General features: G+C 36.9%; 1 protein-coding gene across 3 annotated transcripts in view; it reads right to left on the reverse strand.

Annotated features, from left to right (window-relative positions):
- TUT4 (terminal uridylyl transferase 4) overlaps positions 1-15,070 on the reverse strand; it is a 36,473-nt gene extending 21,403 nt beyond the window's left edge. For all 3 annotated transcript variants that reach the window (XM_042030703.1, XM_042030702.1, XM_042030704.1), the window contains exons 1-11: positions 14,397-15,070; positions 12,559-12,722; positions 8,975-9,091; positions 6,689-6,866; positions 4,448-4,536; positions 3,448-3,499; positions 2,800-2,869; positions 1,750-1,876; positions 1,189-1,308; positions 582-803; positions 255-429 (exon numbers count right to left, since the gene is read on the reverse strand). In XM_042030703.1, the coding sequence (XP_041886637.1) occupies positions 255-429; positions 582-803; positions 1,189-1,308; positions 1,750-1,876; positions 2,800-2,869; positions 3,448-3,499; positions 4,448-4,536; positions 6,689-6,866; positions 8,975-9,091; positions 12,559-12,722; positions 14,397-14,958 (1,876 nt within the window). In that variant the 5' untranslated portion in view covers positions 14,959-15,070. The remainder of the gene's footprint in view (positions 1-254; positions 430-581; positions 804-1,188; positions 1,309-1,749; positions 1,877-2,799; positions 2,870-3,447; positions 3,500-4,447; positions 4,537-6,688; positions 6,867-8,974; positions 9,092-12,558; positions 12,723-14,396) is intronic.
- Positions 15,071-15,748: the final 678 nt, after the last annotated feature.

The raw sequence follows: 15,748 nt of genomic DNA on the forward strand, positions 1-15,748 counted from the left end.
ATGGTTTCTTAGCCTTCCTCAAATACCCAGTTTCTCTATTCTTAAGGCCAATTCAGAATGCCATACATTGCTCTGTAACTCAGTGACTTTCCCTGCTTTTTAGACAGAGAAAACTTGTCTTTAAAGAGATTAAATAGCTGACAAAATATATATTTAAAAAACTTATTGTCCAGATTCTTGTAACAGATTTGTAAGTTAAGCAAATAAAGATGCTAATGCAGGATGACTACAGAACTGGGAAGGGATCAGCCTACCTTCAATGGCTATTCGCCTCTTCGGCCAGTTTTTATTCTCTCTGGTTAAGAGCTCTTGTACCCGTATGCTGATGACATATTCCTCCAAAGCAAATTCCAGTGTGTAAAACTTCAAAAGTTCCAACCACAGTTGCCCCAGTGAAACTTGGTGAGGGGTTTTGAATGCCAAGAGAGACTGAAAAACACGGACAAGAATGCTCAACTGCAATAAGAAATGAATATTCCTCCATTTTTTGTCCTGGTTCCATCCAGCATCAATGTTTAAAAATAAAAAAATTGGGGTGAGAGATAGTGAATGGTTCTCAATGAAACAAAGCCATGACTTACAATCCCATGTTTCTCTTTTGCATTGCTTTGGTTGTCCACTTCTGAGCTTGTTGCCTTCTTGCCACCACCTTTTTGTTGCTCAACTTTAGCTTTGCTTTCTGCTCCAACGGAGTTTTTTGCTGCACCATTTGTGGGTGGTTTGTACTCCCACCGTACAAATTCTTCATCTTCCACCCCCTTCAGCTGGTGGTCATCTGGCCTCTTCGAATCAAAGCCTTCAATCTAACAACAATTAAAGTGGCTCTGAAACAAGACTGTATGTAATACACACAACCACAAATTTTCGGCAAATGTGACACTTACTACTGTGGTATTCATACTTCTCAAGATTAACAGATGTCAGAGACAGACACTCAGAGAAATAAAGAAGAAAATAATTGCCTTTTTGTCCAAAACACAGATGAAACAACTATACAGCCTACTACAAGCACCTTTTAAAAAAGTCTTCAGAATCACCAAGCATCATCTGTGTGAGGATTAACTACTAATGCATTTTATTTATCATTTTCTTTGGCAATCGAATTTCGCATTTTTATGAGGTGGCAGAACACAGAAATAATGCCAACAATTTTGAACAATAAGGTTACTGTATTACCAAAGCACTTACCCAATTGCCCAAATAGGACGGTAAAATACGTGGTTTTCTTTGTTGAAGAAAAAATATCACCATTAAGGCAAAGGAATATGAGGGAATCCCACCTTCAGCCTGACAGTCAATGTGACAGAGCTGTAAGAGAAGAAATAATCACTTTTCTGATGTAACACCAGAATTTTAGTTTACAATCTATTATAAAAGGACAAGTACTAAAGAAATGTGAGAAACATTACTAGAGTGGAACAGAAAATGCTGTATCTCAGAAACTGCAGTGATCATGCCACGCCACATACAGACAAAATACAAACTGTAGCAATTCATACAGTGCCTTAAGGAATACTATCTTACCATATATTATTCTTTTCAGTTTCACCACATTTTGTGATTGTGGAACATATTTATGCTTCTGTCTAGAATTTCAGTCAACTCCAAAATGTGGAGTGGCATCTCATGTATGGAGGTGGGGTGAAGTAGTGGCATGAAATATTTTCTACAAACATATTCATGATACATCATACACCACATTATACACAGTGCTTAAAAAGAAGTATTGGGGATAATTAAATAACTTACTCTAGCCCAGTAGCGGAAAGCCAAAACCAAGGGAATCAGGACAGGCTCCAGTTTACCAAGTGCAGCCAGCAGGTCAGTCGTAAGGCAAGCCACATCATTCCTAGCACTTACTTTACATGTCAAACCACTGCAATCACAAAGGCAGAACAGATAAAGAATTATCACTTTGTGATACAGATGATGCTTGGGGCAGGAGCAAGGTGGGGCATCACACCCACCATAATAAAAACATCCATCAGTGTCTCCCTATGTAAGAACCTGCATTTTTTAAACAAAAGCTACAGAATATCATTACATCTTCTTTACTATTAAATCATTAGTTGCATTTAGAACTTACAGCAGTTCATTATAGCCAAAAATACAAAACAGAGTTAAGAATTTGCTCTAAGTTCTGCCATTAATTTTGTTATCTTACACAATTCAATTGCCAAGTATATCATCTACATTCCAAACACTTAAACAAATAAGTAAGTTAATTAATACTCCAGACCTGCTGCATATTAAGAGTCAGTAAACCCACAGAACAGCTTGTCAAAAAACTTTCCTTTAGCTTCTCAGAATAATTTTTTCTATTCTGTTACAAACACAGGAAAAGACAAGCCCATTCTTGCGTTTACTTCCCCAGAGTTTCAGTCCATACCTCTGGCCAGTCAAGCAATCATGTTCCGTTTTGGAGGTTGCTACTTCTTAGGAATTTACTGAATCTGTCAGATGATGTGTCCTTTCTGGCAATGTGTACCTTATAAAATGTTTTTAAACCCTTGGCTTAAACTGCTGGCAAAAAATTTAAATAACTGAAAACTACTCCACTTTTCCCCCAGTTAACTAAAAGAACTTTTTCAGACTCCAACAACCAGTGAGTTCTGTATAGCACACACACACAAAAAAAATCAGCTTTCTTTCTAGATTATATTTCTGTGTAAGAGCCGTTTCCTTTTAATACAAATGTTAGCTGAGTGTTACAGTAATACTTCTTGTCAGGAGTGTAGGCAGGCAGCTGCAATGGACAAGCATAGTAGCTCATTAAAAATCTTTTTCAGTCACACATACCTTTTAACATCTTTGCAAAAGACAACAGGAACTTTGGCATGGAAATCTGACTCCACATCTGAGTAGACAGCTAAGCAACGAGGAAAAAAAAAAACACATTCTGTTCCAAAGTTTTTTACAGTTTTCCCAATTCTGTCTTTAAAATTATTGTATTTATACCATGATTTTTCAGAACAACTCAAATTAAGTGCTGCATAGTCAACCAGTATCAATATTTTCTGGTTAATTTTGATGCTCACCACCAGTATTCGACAGCCAGGCTGTGCTCCTGACAGAACATCGAGGTAACAAGTTTTAGGAGTCTTGGAATAGCTCTCACTCATGTCCATATGCAAGTAGAAAGCAGCTTTTGAGTCTACTGCTTAGAATTCCCCCTACAGAAAGGTTAAACATTTTTGCCAGAAGTTGGGGCAGTAGTGTCAGATGCCAGAGCAATCTGGACTAATGAGGCTGCCATTCTATTGCTGCAGCTTCTCATCCCTCATTCACACAAGCACTGGTGTTCATAAAAATCACATTCATAAAAACAGCTTAGATATCTTGGTTGAAAACTAATCCATTTTTCCAAGTTTACAGAAAAATTGAGCATAAAAACAACTAAGCAGCAGATAGAATGTTAAATAGAAATAAGATGCAACTAAAACTCACCACTGTTCTTCAAGATCTCAAGCACCTGGATCAGAACATCTGGTTGACTCATCTACAATGACAGAATTAGAGCACGTTACATTATTGAGACTAATATTTTAGTTTACATTTCATTTAAAACTACTTGGGCTGCACAACTAGTAACTCTGTGTCCTTCAAAAAAGTGAAATCACATGTCAGTATTAATGAAAAAGTTAACTGTACCTGTCTACACCAAGAAAACAGGTATCAGTGAACCTAACAGGCAGCTTTCTTTTAGCCTACAGCTTTTTTAGCCAACATTTCTGTTCTAGTTCCACATTAACAGACTCCATAAGGGTAAATAAAAACACTTGCCATATATTCAACTATTTAATGCCAACGTATACTACTAGAAATGGAGGGCAATAAAGAATGTAATGTCAGGACTTTCCCAAGGGTTTTAAAGGTTATCACTTTAAAACATGTGCAAGTGCAACAGCTGTCTATCAAGAATGTGCTACTAATATCACACACTAAACATGAACCAACTTCATTATCTAAAGGTAAATTATAATGCTCTGCAAGAATTTCATACCATAAACTATAAATTGGGATATGATATCACCTTGAAAGTGACTAAACCATAAAAGGAAAAAATGTCACTTTCAGCCCCAACTTTAAAAGGAGGGGAGTCAACACCTTCAAGCGTTTAGAGTCTGAATCATGAACACATGGAAGCACACTTACCCAGAGCCAATTATTTTCATATTGCTTCAGTGCTTACTCAAAAACAATTTAGAAAAATCTAGCATAAAATTGTCCAAACGAAACAAAAAAAATTACCCAAGAATTAAAGTTATTTAAAGAGCAATGAAAACTTCCTCCATAGCACAGCTGACATCAAATCAAAGATTAGATACTTTGTGCTATTCTAACACCACGTGCCCCAAGGGAAGATGAAGTCAATGGAATAGAAATAAATGTGGATGGCCTTGATTTAAAAAACAGTCTTAGTTAATACAAGATAATATCTACACACCTTAGGGGGGAATTTGATATCAATGTTAACATCGCTGGTCTTAAAAGCAAATCTAGTTAAACAGGAGCCATACATCCTCAGGGAACAGTCTGGAGAAAGAGAAACATAATTATTTAACAGCTAGTAAATAAATTTTTCTTTAGTGGATGACACATACCTCGCTTTAGATACTGCACCTCACAAGTGGCACTCTCAGATTAATGAACATTGAACCCCTTTCTCATTCCTGTGAAGGGTAGGCATTTCCATAGCATAGCATCAAAGGAAAACAAATAATTCAAATACTGTAACCACCAAATGCCTGACATTTTCCAAGCTGTTTTGAAGATTTTTTGCAGTGCAGCTTTAGTTCTGTTTGTTTTTAATAGAAAATTAAACATGAAGTAACAATAACTGTCACCATCTCAGTGTAGGATTTTATATAACAGCTTTTGTTAACTACAGCTTGATTTTACTGCAGCACTTAGCCAATTATAAAATTCTTTGTTGCCTCACAGACTTTTGTATGAGGCACCAATCTGTTGATTTCATCAGCAAGTTCCAACACACAGTTCATTACAAAACACGCACATAAAACATAACTTCAATACAATCCAAGGCCTGGAGTTCAGTGTTCGTTCAGTGTTTTAGTTAATACAGTTATCTGCAAAGGTGCAGAACTGATCTAAACTAACTAGGAAGCACCTACTCAGCAATAATGAGAAATGCCATTCCATTCCATAATTTATCCCAATTCATGATATAATTTTTGCAGATGAAAACCTTCCTGTAATAGATATTAGGGTCTCCCACATATAAATCAGCTGAAAAATGAGAGTGTTCTCAATCCTTCCCAAAACCACCACCCTGCTCAAGCAGGGTCACCTAATGCGGATTGCTCAGACTGCGTCCAGCTGGGTTTTCACAATCAACAAGGATGGAGAGTCCACAATCTCCCCAGGCAACCTGTGCCAGTGTTCAACCAGCCTCACAGCAAAGAGGGTTTTTCTTGTGTATCTTCCTTTAGGTGTGTTCTGACCAAACTCATTCCATCAGAAATCAACAAAATTACTCTCAAAAGAGAAAATAGGTCTTACACATACATTGCTTCAAGCCTATTTTCACTGCTTAGAAACCATTCTTCTCAGAATGAAAGTCTGTATGGCTAATAATTTGCAATTTCTTCCAATGGCTTCTCACAGTAGTAAGAATTTTTGCATAGTTCTAATGTGAGCTCAAGAGAAAATCATACCAGAAGATCAGATGTTTTCTACACAGTGCATTAATTAAATTTTTCCTAATTTACAACTCAGGAAAACACATTCACTAAAACATAGCTGCCTTTGAAAAGGAGAATAACAAACTGTCATTTACTATTACAGATTCCCCTTCCACTACTCCTACACCTCCACAGCAGCTCATCAGTCCAAACAAGTAAGCCAGACAAGTAACAATAATTTCCCTGAGTATTTACGTAAAAATGTTATGTGAAAAAGCTTTGTCTTATGCTTCCCACTATCAGTGGAAAACTCACTAGAGTGCCAGAACAGAAGTTTGCACTAGGAACCACTTATTATAGAGCAAACAGATTAGCAAACCTCCACCCTACAAACCCCTGTTCTTTTCAGCACCTAATGCTTAAGCATATATTTCATAGAGCACCTAAAACTAAAGCTGATCATCATGCAGATAACAAAATCTTTCTTACTGCTGTATTTTTATAGTGCAAAGGGAAAAAAAAGGTATTTCTAAATCAAAAGGACAGATAGAATAATACCCATTTCAAGATAGATTAAAAATTTGAAATCTTTTTTTGGCAATGAGATTAATATTTTCTTCTGTTCGGATGCACTGAACACCAAACCACTGTTAGCACAAAGTCAACATCACTGCAGCTCCAAAAATCTGATTTCAAACTCCCATTGTACTAACTATAGGAGATGAGGGGAAATCAGTGCAAAGAAGCAAATGCCAAATATTATCCTTCTTGTTATATTATCCCACCACTTTAAAGAGGATCAATAAACACATCAGAAAGAAGGACAAATAACCACAATCATGTTTTCCTCTTTTTGTACATTTGTTAATTCTTTTAAAATCAACTGCCAGCCTGTATTAAAAAGTCTGTATATATTAATATTTTATAATATTAAGATAATTTAACCCCAAATGCACTCATTCATCATTAATGAAGGTATCAAAAATAGATGTAAAAATAATGAAAAATTTTCACCTAAAGCAAATGGAGAATACTATGAATACCTGGTAAGGGCTGTTGAATAATTTTCTCCATCTCGTTTACAATTTCTTGCCGAATTCTGAAGTCCTCATCTGAGATGCCTTGTTCATTTGCTGCCTCAATGAGTGTGAAACTCAGAGCAGCCAACTGTGCAGATGAGGGTGGTGGGAGCGCTCGCAGCTCATTTTCTTCTTGCTTTTCCTGAATAATTGGTGGATGATATAAGTAAAAACCAGTATTTTAAGAGAAAAAGCTTGTCTCTTACTGCTGTATGACATTGGAACACATTGTTTGCTGTTTGTGTTATTCTATTTACATGGTGTCCTGACCAAACACTTCCAAAGGCAGGAACTCTGCCTGGCTTAACTGGCAAATACACTAGTGTGGCTCTCAGGGATAACAGCAGATGCTCAGTGTTTAAAACAGAGAATGCTGTTTCACAGCTGGCAACTGGGGAGGAAATCTTCTGTATTCCATTCCTGAACCACAGTTTCTGACAGTTCTGAAGCAGAATTCATCCAAGAAAATAAAAAGCTGTAATTGTTCCTACATAATGAAAGTAACTGAGCTGGAAAAGTCACATGGATTTTTTTCACAATGGATTGTACTTGAAGGAAAGATATCAGAGGCAGAAAAAGTATTCCTAGCTCCAAGGGAATTTTATAAGTTGAGTCCCATTACTGCTTAAACAGCTGGTGCCAGAAAGTACTGGATTTAGTGCACCCAATCCAACAGCAAGAACATGTCAGATGCATCAAGTCATTTGGGACTCAAGTCATTTGGGACTAAGTACAACAACCCCTTGTTTCATGAATTCATCAACTACATGAAAGCTATGACTGAAATAAATAATAACCATAAAATATTTGCACACTAAGAAAACACAGTACAGAATGAAAATGTTTGTCTAGTTAGTTCTAGGCTGCGTCTCTCAACTCTTCTGTTCTTATCTGAACAAATTTAGTGTAAGAAAGAATAGGAGCATTTTTAAAGGGCTATGGGATTTTTTTATGTCACTGCTTTAAGATTTTTCGTGAGTCAGGAAGCCAAAGATGCTGCTAAGATTATTTGATTGTCATGTATCTCTTAGAGCTGTAAATAGGAGCATCTCATGAAGTAACATTTAGACAGTTACGTAGGTATCACCATATTGTTGCACACAATATAAAGCTATCTGGGGTAAGTGTTAAAAAGTGAAACTGCTCCCTGTCCTCCAGAATTCCATTCAGTGCTAAAAAAATCTCATTGCTCAATTCTCATCTTCATGCCCAGATGAAAAGCATGGTAAGAAAGCGTTTATAGATCAATCATAGGGCCGGCTCATTTTTTTAAGCATGATGCAATTTAGGAAACAGTAAGAGAACCAGAATCCTTTACAAATATCACTGACCATAATGTAAAAACATTACTTTCTGAGATTTAATGGATTTACGGCATTTAGAGTCTTCCAGGTGATGACTTGCACATATTTTAGAATTAGAGCATTAATGAAAAACAGAAGTATGGCAAGAAATACATGAAAACATGAGAAAGTAATTTGACTGAATTTTGGGGAATGGTTATAGAAAGAGTAATTTTAACCATCTAAATCACAAAATCCAACATACTGGAGAATCTGTAGCTCTTCATCAGCATTTACAAAAATGGGCTGGCAAGAAAATCTGTGCACCTTTTATAGGATTTCTTGCATGTAACAGCTCTTTAGAGCAAACCATAGCAGCGTGGTATCTGGTAAGGGAACTGGTTTTCTCTTTGTAAGCCTTAGAACTGTATCTCATATTAAACCCATTAATAAACCCAGGGTGATGATGAGTGAACTGAATCCTTCCCTCCTATAACTCTTCTAAACTTCACATGGCAGATAAATTTAAAAAAACCAAAAAAACCCCCAAAAAACCAATATCCCCAACCCCACCTCCAGTGCCTGGAGGTCTTGCTACCAACAACATTATTTTCAGAAAATAGAAAAACTAAATATATTTATATACATTTCTCACCTAAGTTACCTTGCATTCTGTTACTAAAAGTATGATGAAGTGCTCACTACTCAGAGACACTAGTTCAGAAGCAATGACCAAAAATGTCCTTTCCTCTCTGCCTGGACAAATAAATCATCAAGCCCTTCCTCTCAAACAGAAAATAGAAATTTGTGGATCTCTGCTCAGCAAACAAACTTTCACCTAAATGAACATGACCAAAGAAAACAAACCACGTAACAAAAAAAAAAAAAATTGTTTTAATAAAGAAAAAAAACTAAAAAACAGAGAAGGAAAAGAAAGAAAAAAATAGCCATAATTTTGTTAACTTACCATTATATTTTTCTTATGACGTTTTTCCTTAATGTGTTTGTGAGCTCCCTGGATATTTTCAATGTGGACTAAGCAGAGCTTGCATAGATACTGACAGTTGGTGTATTCTGGGGAGCGCTGAGGAAAAATGGCCATAGATTAAAACAAATGTTCCCACCAGTGGTGCCTGAAAAGCTCAATTCTTTGATTAATAAACTGTATTTAACTATTACATAACACTTTTAATGTCAAGGTGCTTTGTAACCATTAAGCAATCTTCAAAAAACAAGCAGAAATGGATTTCTACCTGTATGACTAGAGGGGAGAGCGAAGGAAGGAAGTGAGATGACTTGAATATTACATTTCTCAGTAAATTTAGTGAGGTAAGATTATGGCTGAAGAGTTTATGCTTCTTAAGGCTGACCTAAAGGCGAGTAAGCCATTCCCTTGTCAGGGAAGCTTTTAATAACTGGATAAATCTCAGCCCACCTTTCTCTGATGAGGAAATGACACCAACTCAGCCACGTCCAGCTCTGCTGTTGTGTCACACAGGGTGTCTGGCCTCGCCCCAGCGTGCTGAGCAAGGGCTGCAGCTCTGCCCTGTTGAAAAGGGTGTGGCTGGGCAGCCTGGGAAAACAGGGCACTTCCTAATCACTGTGCTCTGGCCAAGGTGGGATCCTCTGACAAGGGCTGATGCTATCCCACTTTGATGAATACTCTGGGATGCTCAGAATTGGACAAATATGCAGAGCAAGCACCTTTTTGTACAGACAGGCTGGGAGAGACGGAGTAAACAAATGGAGAGTGGCCACCTGGGAGATTCCACGTCTGCAAGAAGCAGCCAAGCCTCCAGAGATGATGGGGAAGAAGGGAAATCATTTTTCCCAGGGTTCCAGAGAGAATACCATGGAGTTTATTCAGTCAGGAAATCATTAAGATCTACTGGACTAAAAGACAGAAAGGACCAACTCTGCAAAGAGCAGGGGTTGTTCCCAAATACTCCACTTTATCTGTCTCATCCTGCAACTGTATTTTCTTGTTCCAACAGATCACAGCTACAGAGATTGGGAACGTTGTGATAAGCTCACTGCAGAGATAAAAGGGTTCCAAAAAACCACTTTAGCTTTTCTCCAGACTTGTTAGCATTTTTCCAGTAACTTTTCAGTTATAACTGGGAGAGAAAAAAACCTACTTTAACATTTTCATCCTAATTCTAATACATCTATATTTACTAAAACCAAAAAGTACACTGAAAACCCCAGATGTTTAAACAGTGACACAACAATGAATGATCACCATTTTAAGACGTTAAGGTAGACCACAGATCAGTTAAACAAATTTGACTTACCATGTGGAGACCTAAACCACTGTTAAAATTTGGGCAAGTTATTCCACTTACTGAGTTTGATCTTTTGCTTTTGGAAAAAACCGAGTCTGATACTCTCCTACTCCAGAGTAAATGTCAATTTAAAATACTGTTTTAATTACCAAATTCATTACACTTTAATTACTAATTCTCTTTATCCCTATTTTCTCTAAGACAGGTACCTAGTAAGATGAAATAAAACATCCATTTGGAAAACGACTTACAGACAGTTACACCTGGCTACCTGGGATGAGTCAAGTATTTGATGTCTGATGACTGAAGTAGATAAAAAATATTTTACCACTCTTTTATAAAAAAATTAGTATCAGCAATAGAAATATTTTGGAAAAAATTTTGTATTTCTTTACAATATTGATCTGCAGTATTATGTCAATAGATGTTGCCAGGAAGGCTGAATCATGTAATAAGTTTTATTTTGCCTTTATTGTGAAGACTTTTTAAATCATCTAATTATGTTTAACTCCAACGAAAAGGGCAAAAGCTCAAAATAGGAAGACAAAAAGTTACAGACTACTACTTGGGTAAGTCAGATGCATCCAAATAAGCCAGGTCTCGTGAAATTTGTCCTTGGATATTAAAAGAGCTAATCTATAAAAGAGCCAGTTGTATTTTAAAGAGCTCACAGAGAATGGGAAGGTTCCAGATCATTAGGAGAGAGAAACTTAAGAACATCTTTAAAGGGCTAAATAAGGCGAGCCAAGGTTTTAGAGACCAGTCAGAACTAGCATTCAGAAAAATACTGTAATAAATTATTAATAAGCACATAGGGAAAAAACAGGTCCTAAGTGACAACCTGATCTGCTACAAACAAATTGCACTAACCCAGTCTTAGGGTTGCTGTTTTAAAGATAAGTCATAGCTCTTGAAGAAGCAGCAGCAGACGCTGTATTTGAATTTTACGAAGTTTTTGCCACTTGTCATAGTATCAGTCTCAAAAGGAGACCATGAACACCATCTAAATAAAGAAAAATAAGGTGGGAGCAAAACTGCTGAGAGAACTGTCCTCAGAGCACTCATACCTAAAAGCATGTGCCAAGTATTCTTCAGCAGGGGTCCTTGTGGGGTCAGAAATATCCACACTTTTGTTGAAGAGTTAGGAAATGCAACAGAAGGTGCGCTGACTATAAATGTAAAATATATTAACTTGGAAGAGGATACAGAAGATGTAAAATGACAAAAATTCAGTGATCATAAACAGAGAAATGGACTAAATAAGCTCCAATCAAATAATACCACAGCAAAGTATCATTCCTCCTTAGGTATTACCAACTGCAAAACATATAGGGCTGAGAACACCTGATGGAGCAATTCTTAAGGAAAGGCTATAGGGATCATTGCTGGACCAACTATACACCAACATCCTACTGCTGCTATAAAAGCAGAGATCCTAAACAAAAATGCCATATTTCAGATAGATGAAGTCAGCTTTCCTCTTCATATGTAAGACTTCAGCTGAAATTGCATCTCCAATTTTGAACACCAGTTACATGATGGGTGTCTAGAGAAAAGCAACAAGAACAAACCAGGAACTAAAATCCCCCAAGAACAATTAACAAAGAGAGCCTAAAGACGGTTTGACTGCAGGAATGGGAATGATTTTCCCATATGCAGAATGGTGTGAAAAAGAACTAATAAACTTTTGGTTATTTTCCTAGGACAGCATATGAGGGATTAAAATGCTAAAAGAGACACTTGCATTAGACAGTAACAAAAACTTCTGGGCTACCTACACTGACATCAACATTTGTTTCACTAGAGATAATATTAAGAACAATTTAGGTGAACATTTTTAAGCAGTTATCTTCAATATAGGGACTGGGACTGGTGAGAGGTAATATACTAAAGAAAGCTCAATATTCTTTTCAATCCTGCATTCTGAGTTTCCAGGGAACCAGACTTAAATCTTAAAAGATAAAATCTTCTTTAAGTCCTGGAACTGTAACCCTTCAGATCTAGAAAATTAAAAAATACTGCTCTGCAAAGGCTACATGTGCCACAAAAGGAACACTAAGTTTCTAATCCGTATCATCTGCCACTATGAACAACTAGTCAACTAACTACTGGAGACAATATCTTAGATCAGAAAGTGACTCATTATTAAGAAGAAAGAAACAGAAGCAGCAGGCTGTAGTAGAAACACCACCCAACCAGAAATATGGTGATGGTAATGAAAGAGGACACACATTTTCTTTTTTATCTGATAAATAACCCAACCTACTTTTTCAAGTCGGGAGATATAATCTCTTTCCAGACGTTCTTCAGCTTGTTTCAATCCTAGTTGCTGTTCAACTGTCAGATTAGATTCATCAATAACACCAGTGTTTTCTAAATAATCTGCTTCCAATGTATGTTCTTTTGTCGATTCAGAATTCTTTATTTTACCTAAAGCAAGAAACAGTTACTTCCTTCAGAGTAATTCAAGGAGAGGAAAAGTGAGAATTAGAGTACAGAGCAGTTAAGAGCCAGACACAAATTAGAACTACATTCCAGTTTTTTGTCCAAGACTGGCCAAGATCACCTTAAACATTAAAATCGTTCCTGTAATTAACCAGTATTTTAAGAAGACTTCAGAGACTAGTCTGCTACTCAGAGTGCTACCAAAAAGACAAAAAAAAGGGAATATTAATTTTGTGTTTCAGTCAAATTAACAGTCTCTTAAACTCTTCAAGACAAGAAAGGATTTTGTCATGCAGAACAGAGTAAACAAGATCCTGATGCCCTACTGTAACAGAAACAATAAATATTAGGCATAAAATTATTGTACACAACACATTTTGTTAAGGAACTAAATCAGAGAACTGCCTCAAAGACATTCACCCAAATGACCTTACAGAGCCAGTCACCAGGCAATGGCAGCCCTCAGCCTGGAAGCTGCTGGAGTCACACCTGAACGCTCTGTGACACCTCTTGCCCACAGGCAGCAGCCACTGAGCTCTGCAACGCTGCTGCTCCCAAACACAGCCCAGTGCCACAGGGCCAGTTCCTCCAGATGCCTATGGATTGGTCACAGGCCACTCATCTGTACAAACATCCACAGCAAATGATTCCAGTTGCTTTTACACAAGCAAAAATGAGAGTTATTTGTGCTTTGTTTTTTCTTTTCCTTATTCTTTCCTTTCAAATGAGATCTGTGCCCCCCGACTTGCAGGGAATCAAAGCTGAGTAAGTTTTCAAGTCCTGGTTTTTCAGTGACAGATGGTCCCCACAGTACATAATGGTGGTCTACAAAGAGCTGACTGATCACAGGATGCTGCCACTTGAACTTGTTTTTCCTGTTAAACACTATTAAGACGGCTAAAAAAATACACACGTTATTATTTTCCTTGTATTTCCATACAAGCAACTGCTATAGCTGTGGGAAATACTTCAAACACAAGGTCTACACTGGCTGGCATCCTAAAACAGAATTTTTATTAAAGAAAAAAATGCATTCTAAAGAAGTGTGATAAATCCTGAGCTATGGGATTAACCTGGTGAGACAAAGCTTGATCAATATATTTAACTTTGACATTGAAAAATATGTGTAAGAATTGCACACTCATAAGGGTAATCACTGGTGGATGATACGTATTCCAGAGCTCCCTAAATCAAAAAGCCACCTGCCAAAGCCTATTCTAAACATTTTAGTAACAAAAAGAGCACGACAGTCACAGAAAAAAAGTAAATATTTCCCCTCTACCTATAATAAGAACTTTTTTTGCCCATCTTGCCCTGCTCCTTCTGAAAAGCAGTAATAACTGGCATTTCCCTAAGTGGCAATGATATTAGGAAGGGTTCCCCCTTCATAAGACATTACAGTCACAAAATTGCCTAAAACCCACACACACTAAGTAGCTTACAAAGATGTTCAGGTCTTAGGCATAAGAAAAAAGGACAGCTATTATCATAATCTCTTGTTCTCTGAGCAATATGCTTGTATTAACATTATGTTCTCTCTAAATGCAACCAGCAACTTAGTACATGTGAAAAAAATAACACGAACAGAAACATTTCAAAGCCCATTTCAGCAATTGCATCAGAAGAAAATGGAATAAGGCAGTCTTAACTAATACTCACTGAAGTCATCAGGCTTATGTTCCATTTTTCTTTGAGCTGCAGCAGTCTTACCAGGATCACCAGCCTGATCAACACTAGTCTTCAAAGTATGAATTCCCACTGGATTTTCCAGCACCAGTTTCCCTTTCTGAGTAGCTGTTAAGCTTTCCATACTGACCCCATTCCCTGAAACATGGGAGCCTGGAGCGTTTTCTCCCACTGGTTGGGCTTTTGACTGTTTCAGATTTTCCATCGCTGATGATGCACTAGAAAATTTTTTTGCTTTTCCATGACTTCGATCCTGAACGTTTGATCCCATATCTTTAGTTCCAGGAATACAACTATTTACTTTGCATGGTTTATTTTCTCCTTGTTTTTCAGAACAAACATCATTTTGTTTACTTTTTTTGCTGCTATTCCCACTTGGAGAACTTCTCCCAACATCCTTCACAGATTTGTCATTTCTATTATGTTTATAATTTTGATTAATTGTAACTTTGACTGTTTTGCCTTCCTCACAGACAAGACGGACAGACTTCCTTGGGTCATGATTTCCATTCTTTGAGCTCTTGGCCTCTTCCATTATAGTGAAGACCTGCTTCTCCTGTCTCAAGACCACTTGAAGTGCAATTCTTCAGCAATCTGCAGTTGATTTTAAATCCTCTGTGCAGGCAAGGATCGTAGCTGATTGTCTACTGAAGAAATAATGATAAGACATTTTTAAAATGAAGGAAAAAGATTAAATCTCTATGTAGATAGCACATTAAATAAACTTCTCTAAAGGAACGCGTAAATACAAATTATTATAGGAAGCATATTCCCTCCACAGGTGTAAGTGCATTTTCATAACACATTCCAGTATTAAAGTAAAACTCATGAAAATCTTGATCATCTTGATTTGTATTTAAAAGAGGAGGGATATGAAGAGACAAAAAAATGGCAGAACATGCTAAAAACCACCCAGTGATAAACCTGCCAACAGCTTGCTTTTTTCATTCCTTCCTATTTCTGGCTTTCTGAACAAAAACGAGAACCAAGATGTCTGCAACTACACTGGGAAAAAAAAAAGAAAAAAATTAACACATCTAAAAAATACCACTCAATAAACACACAGCTCAAATTAGCCACTAGAGAAAACTAATTCAGTTTCCAGCAAGCAAGCTCCATTTTATTAACTGATTTTAAAAAACATTTAGAAATACAGCTCGAAGTATTAATAATAAACCTGACCGATCACCTGCACCTCCTAGTCTCAAATAAATTAGCTGCCAGCAATTAAGTTAGATTTTGCTTAGCAAAAAAACCCCCACAAATAGTAAATATTTTGTTTAGCTGCAGATCAACTTCCCTAATCTAAATCTCAGCCCTTTAGG

The sequence above is a fragment of the Corvus kubaryi genome, unplaced genomic scaffold (genome assembly GCF_017639235.1).
Source record: "Corvus kubaryi isolate FWS band 111438036 unplaced genomic scaffold, C.kubaryi_AGA036_p1.0 37334, whole genome shotgun sequence".
Taxonomy (NCBI): Eukaryota; Metazoa; Chordata; class Aves; order Passeriformes; family Corvidae; genus Corvus; species Corvus kubaryi.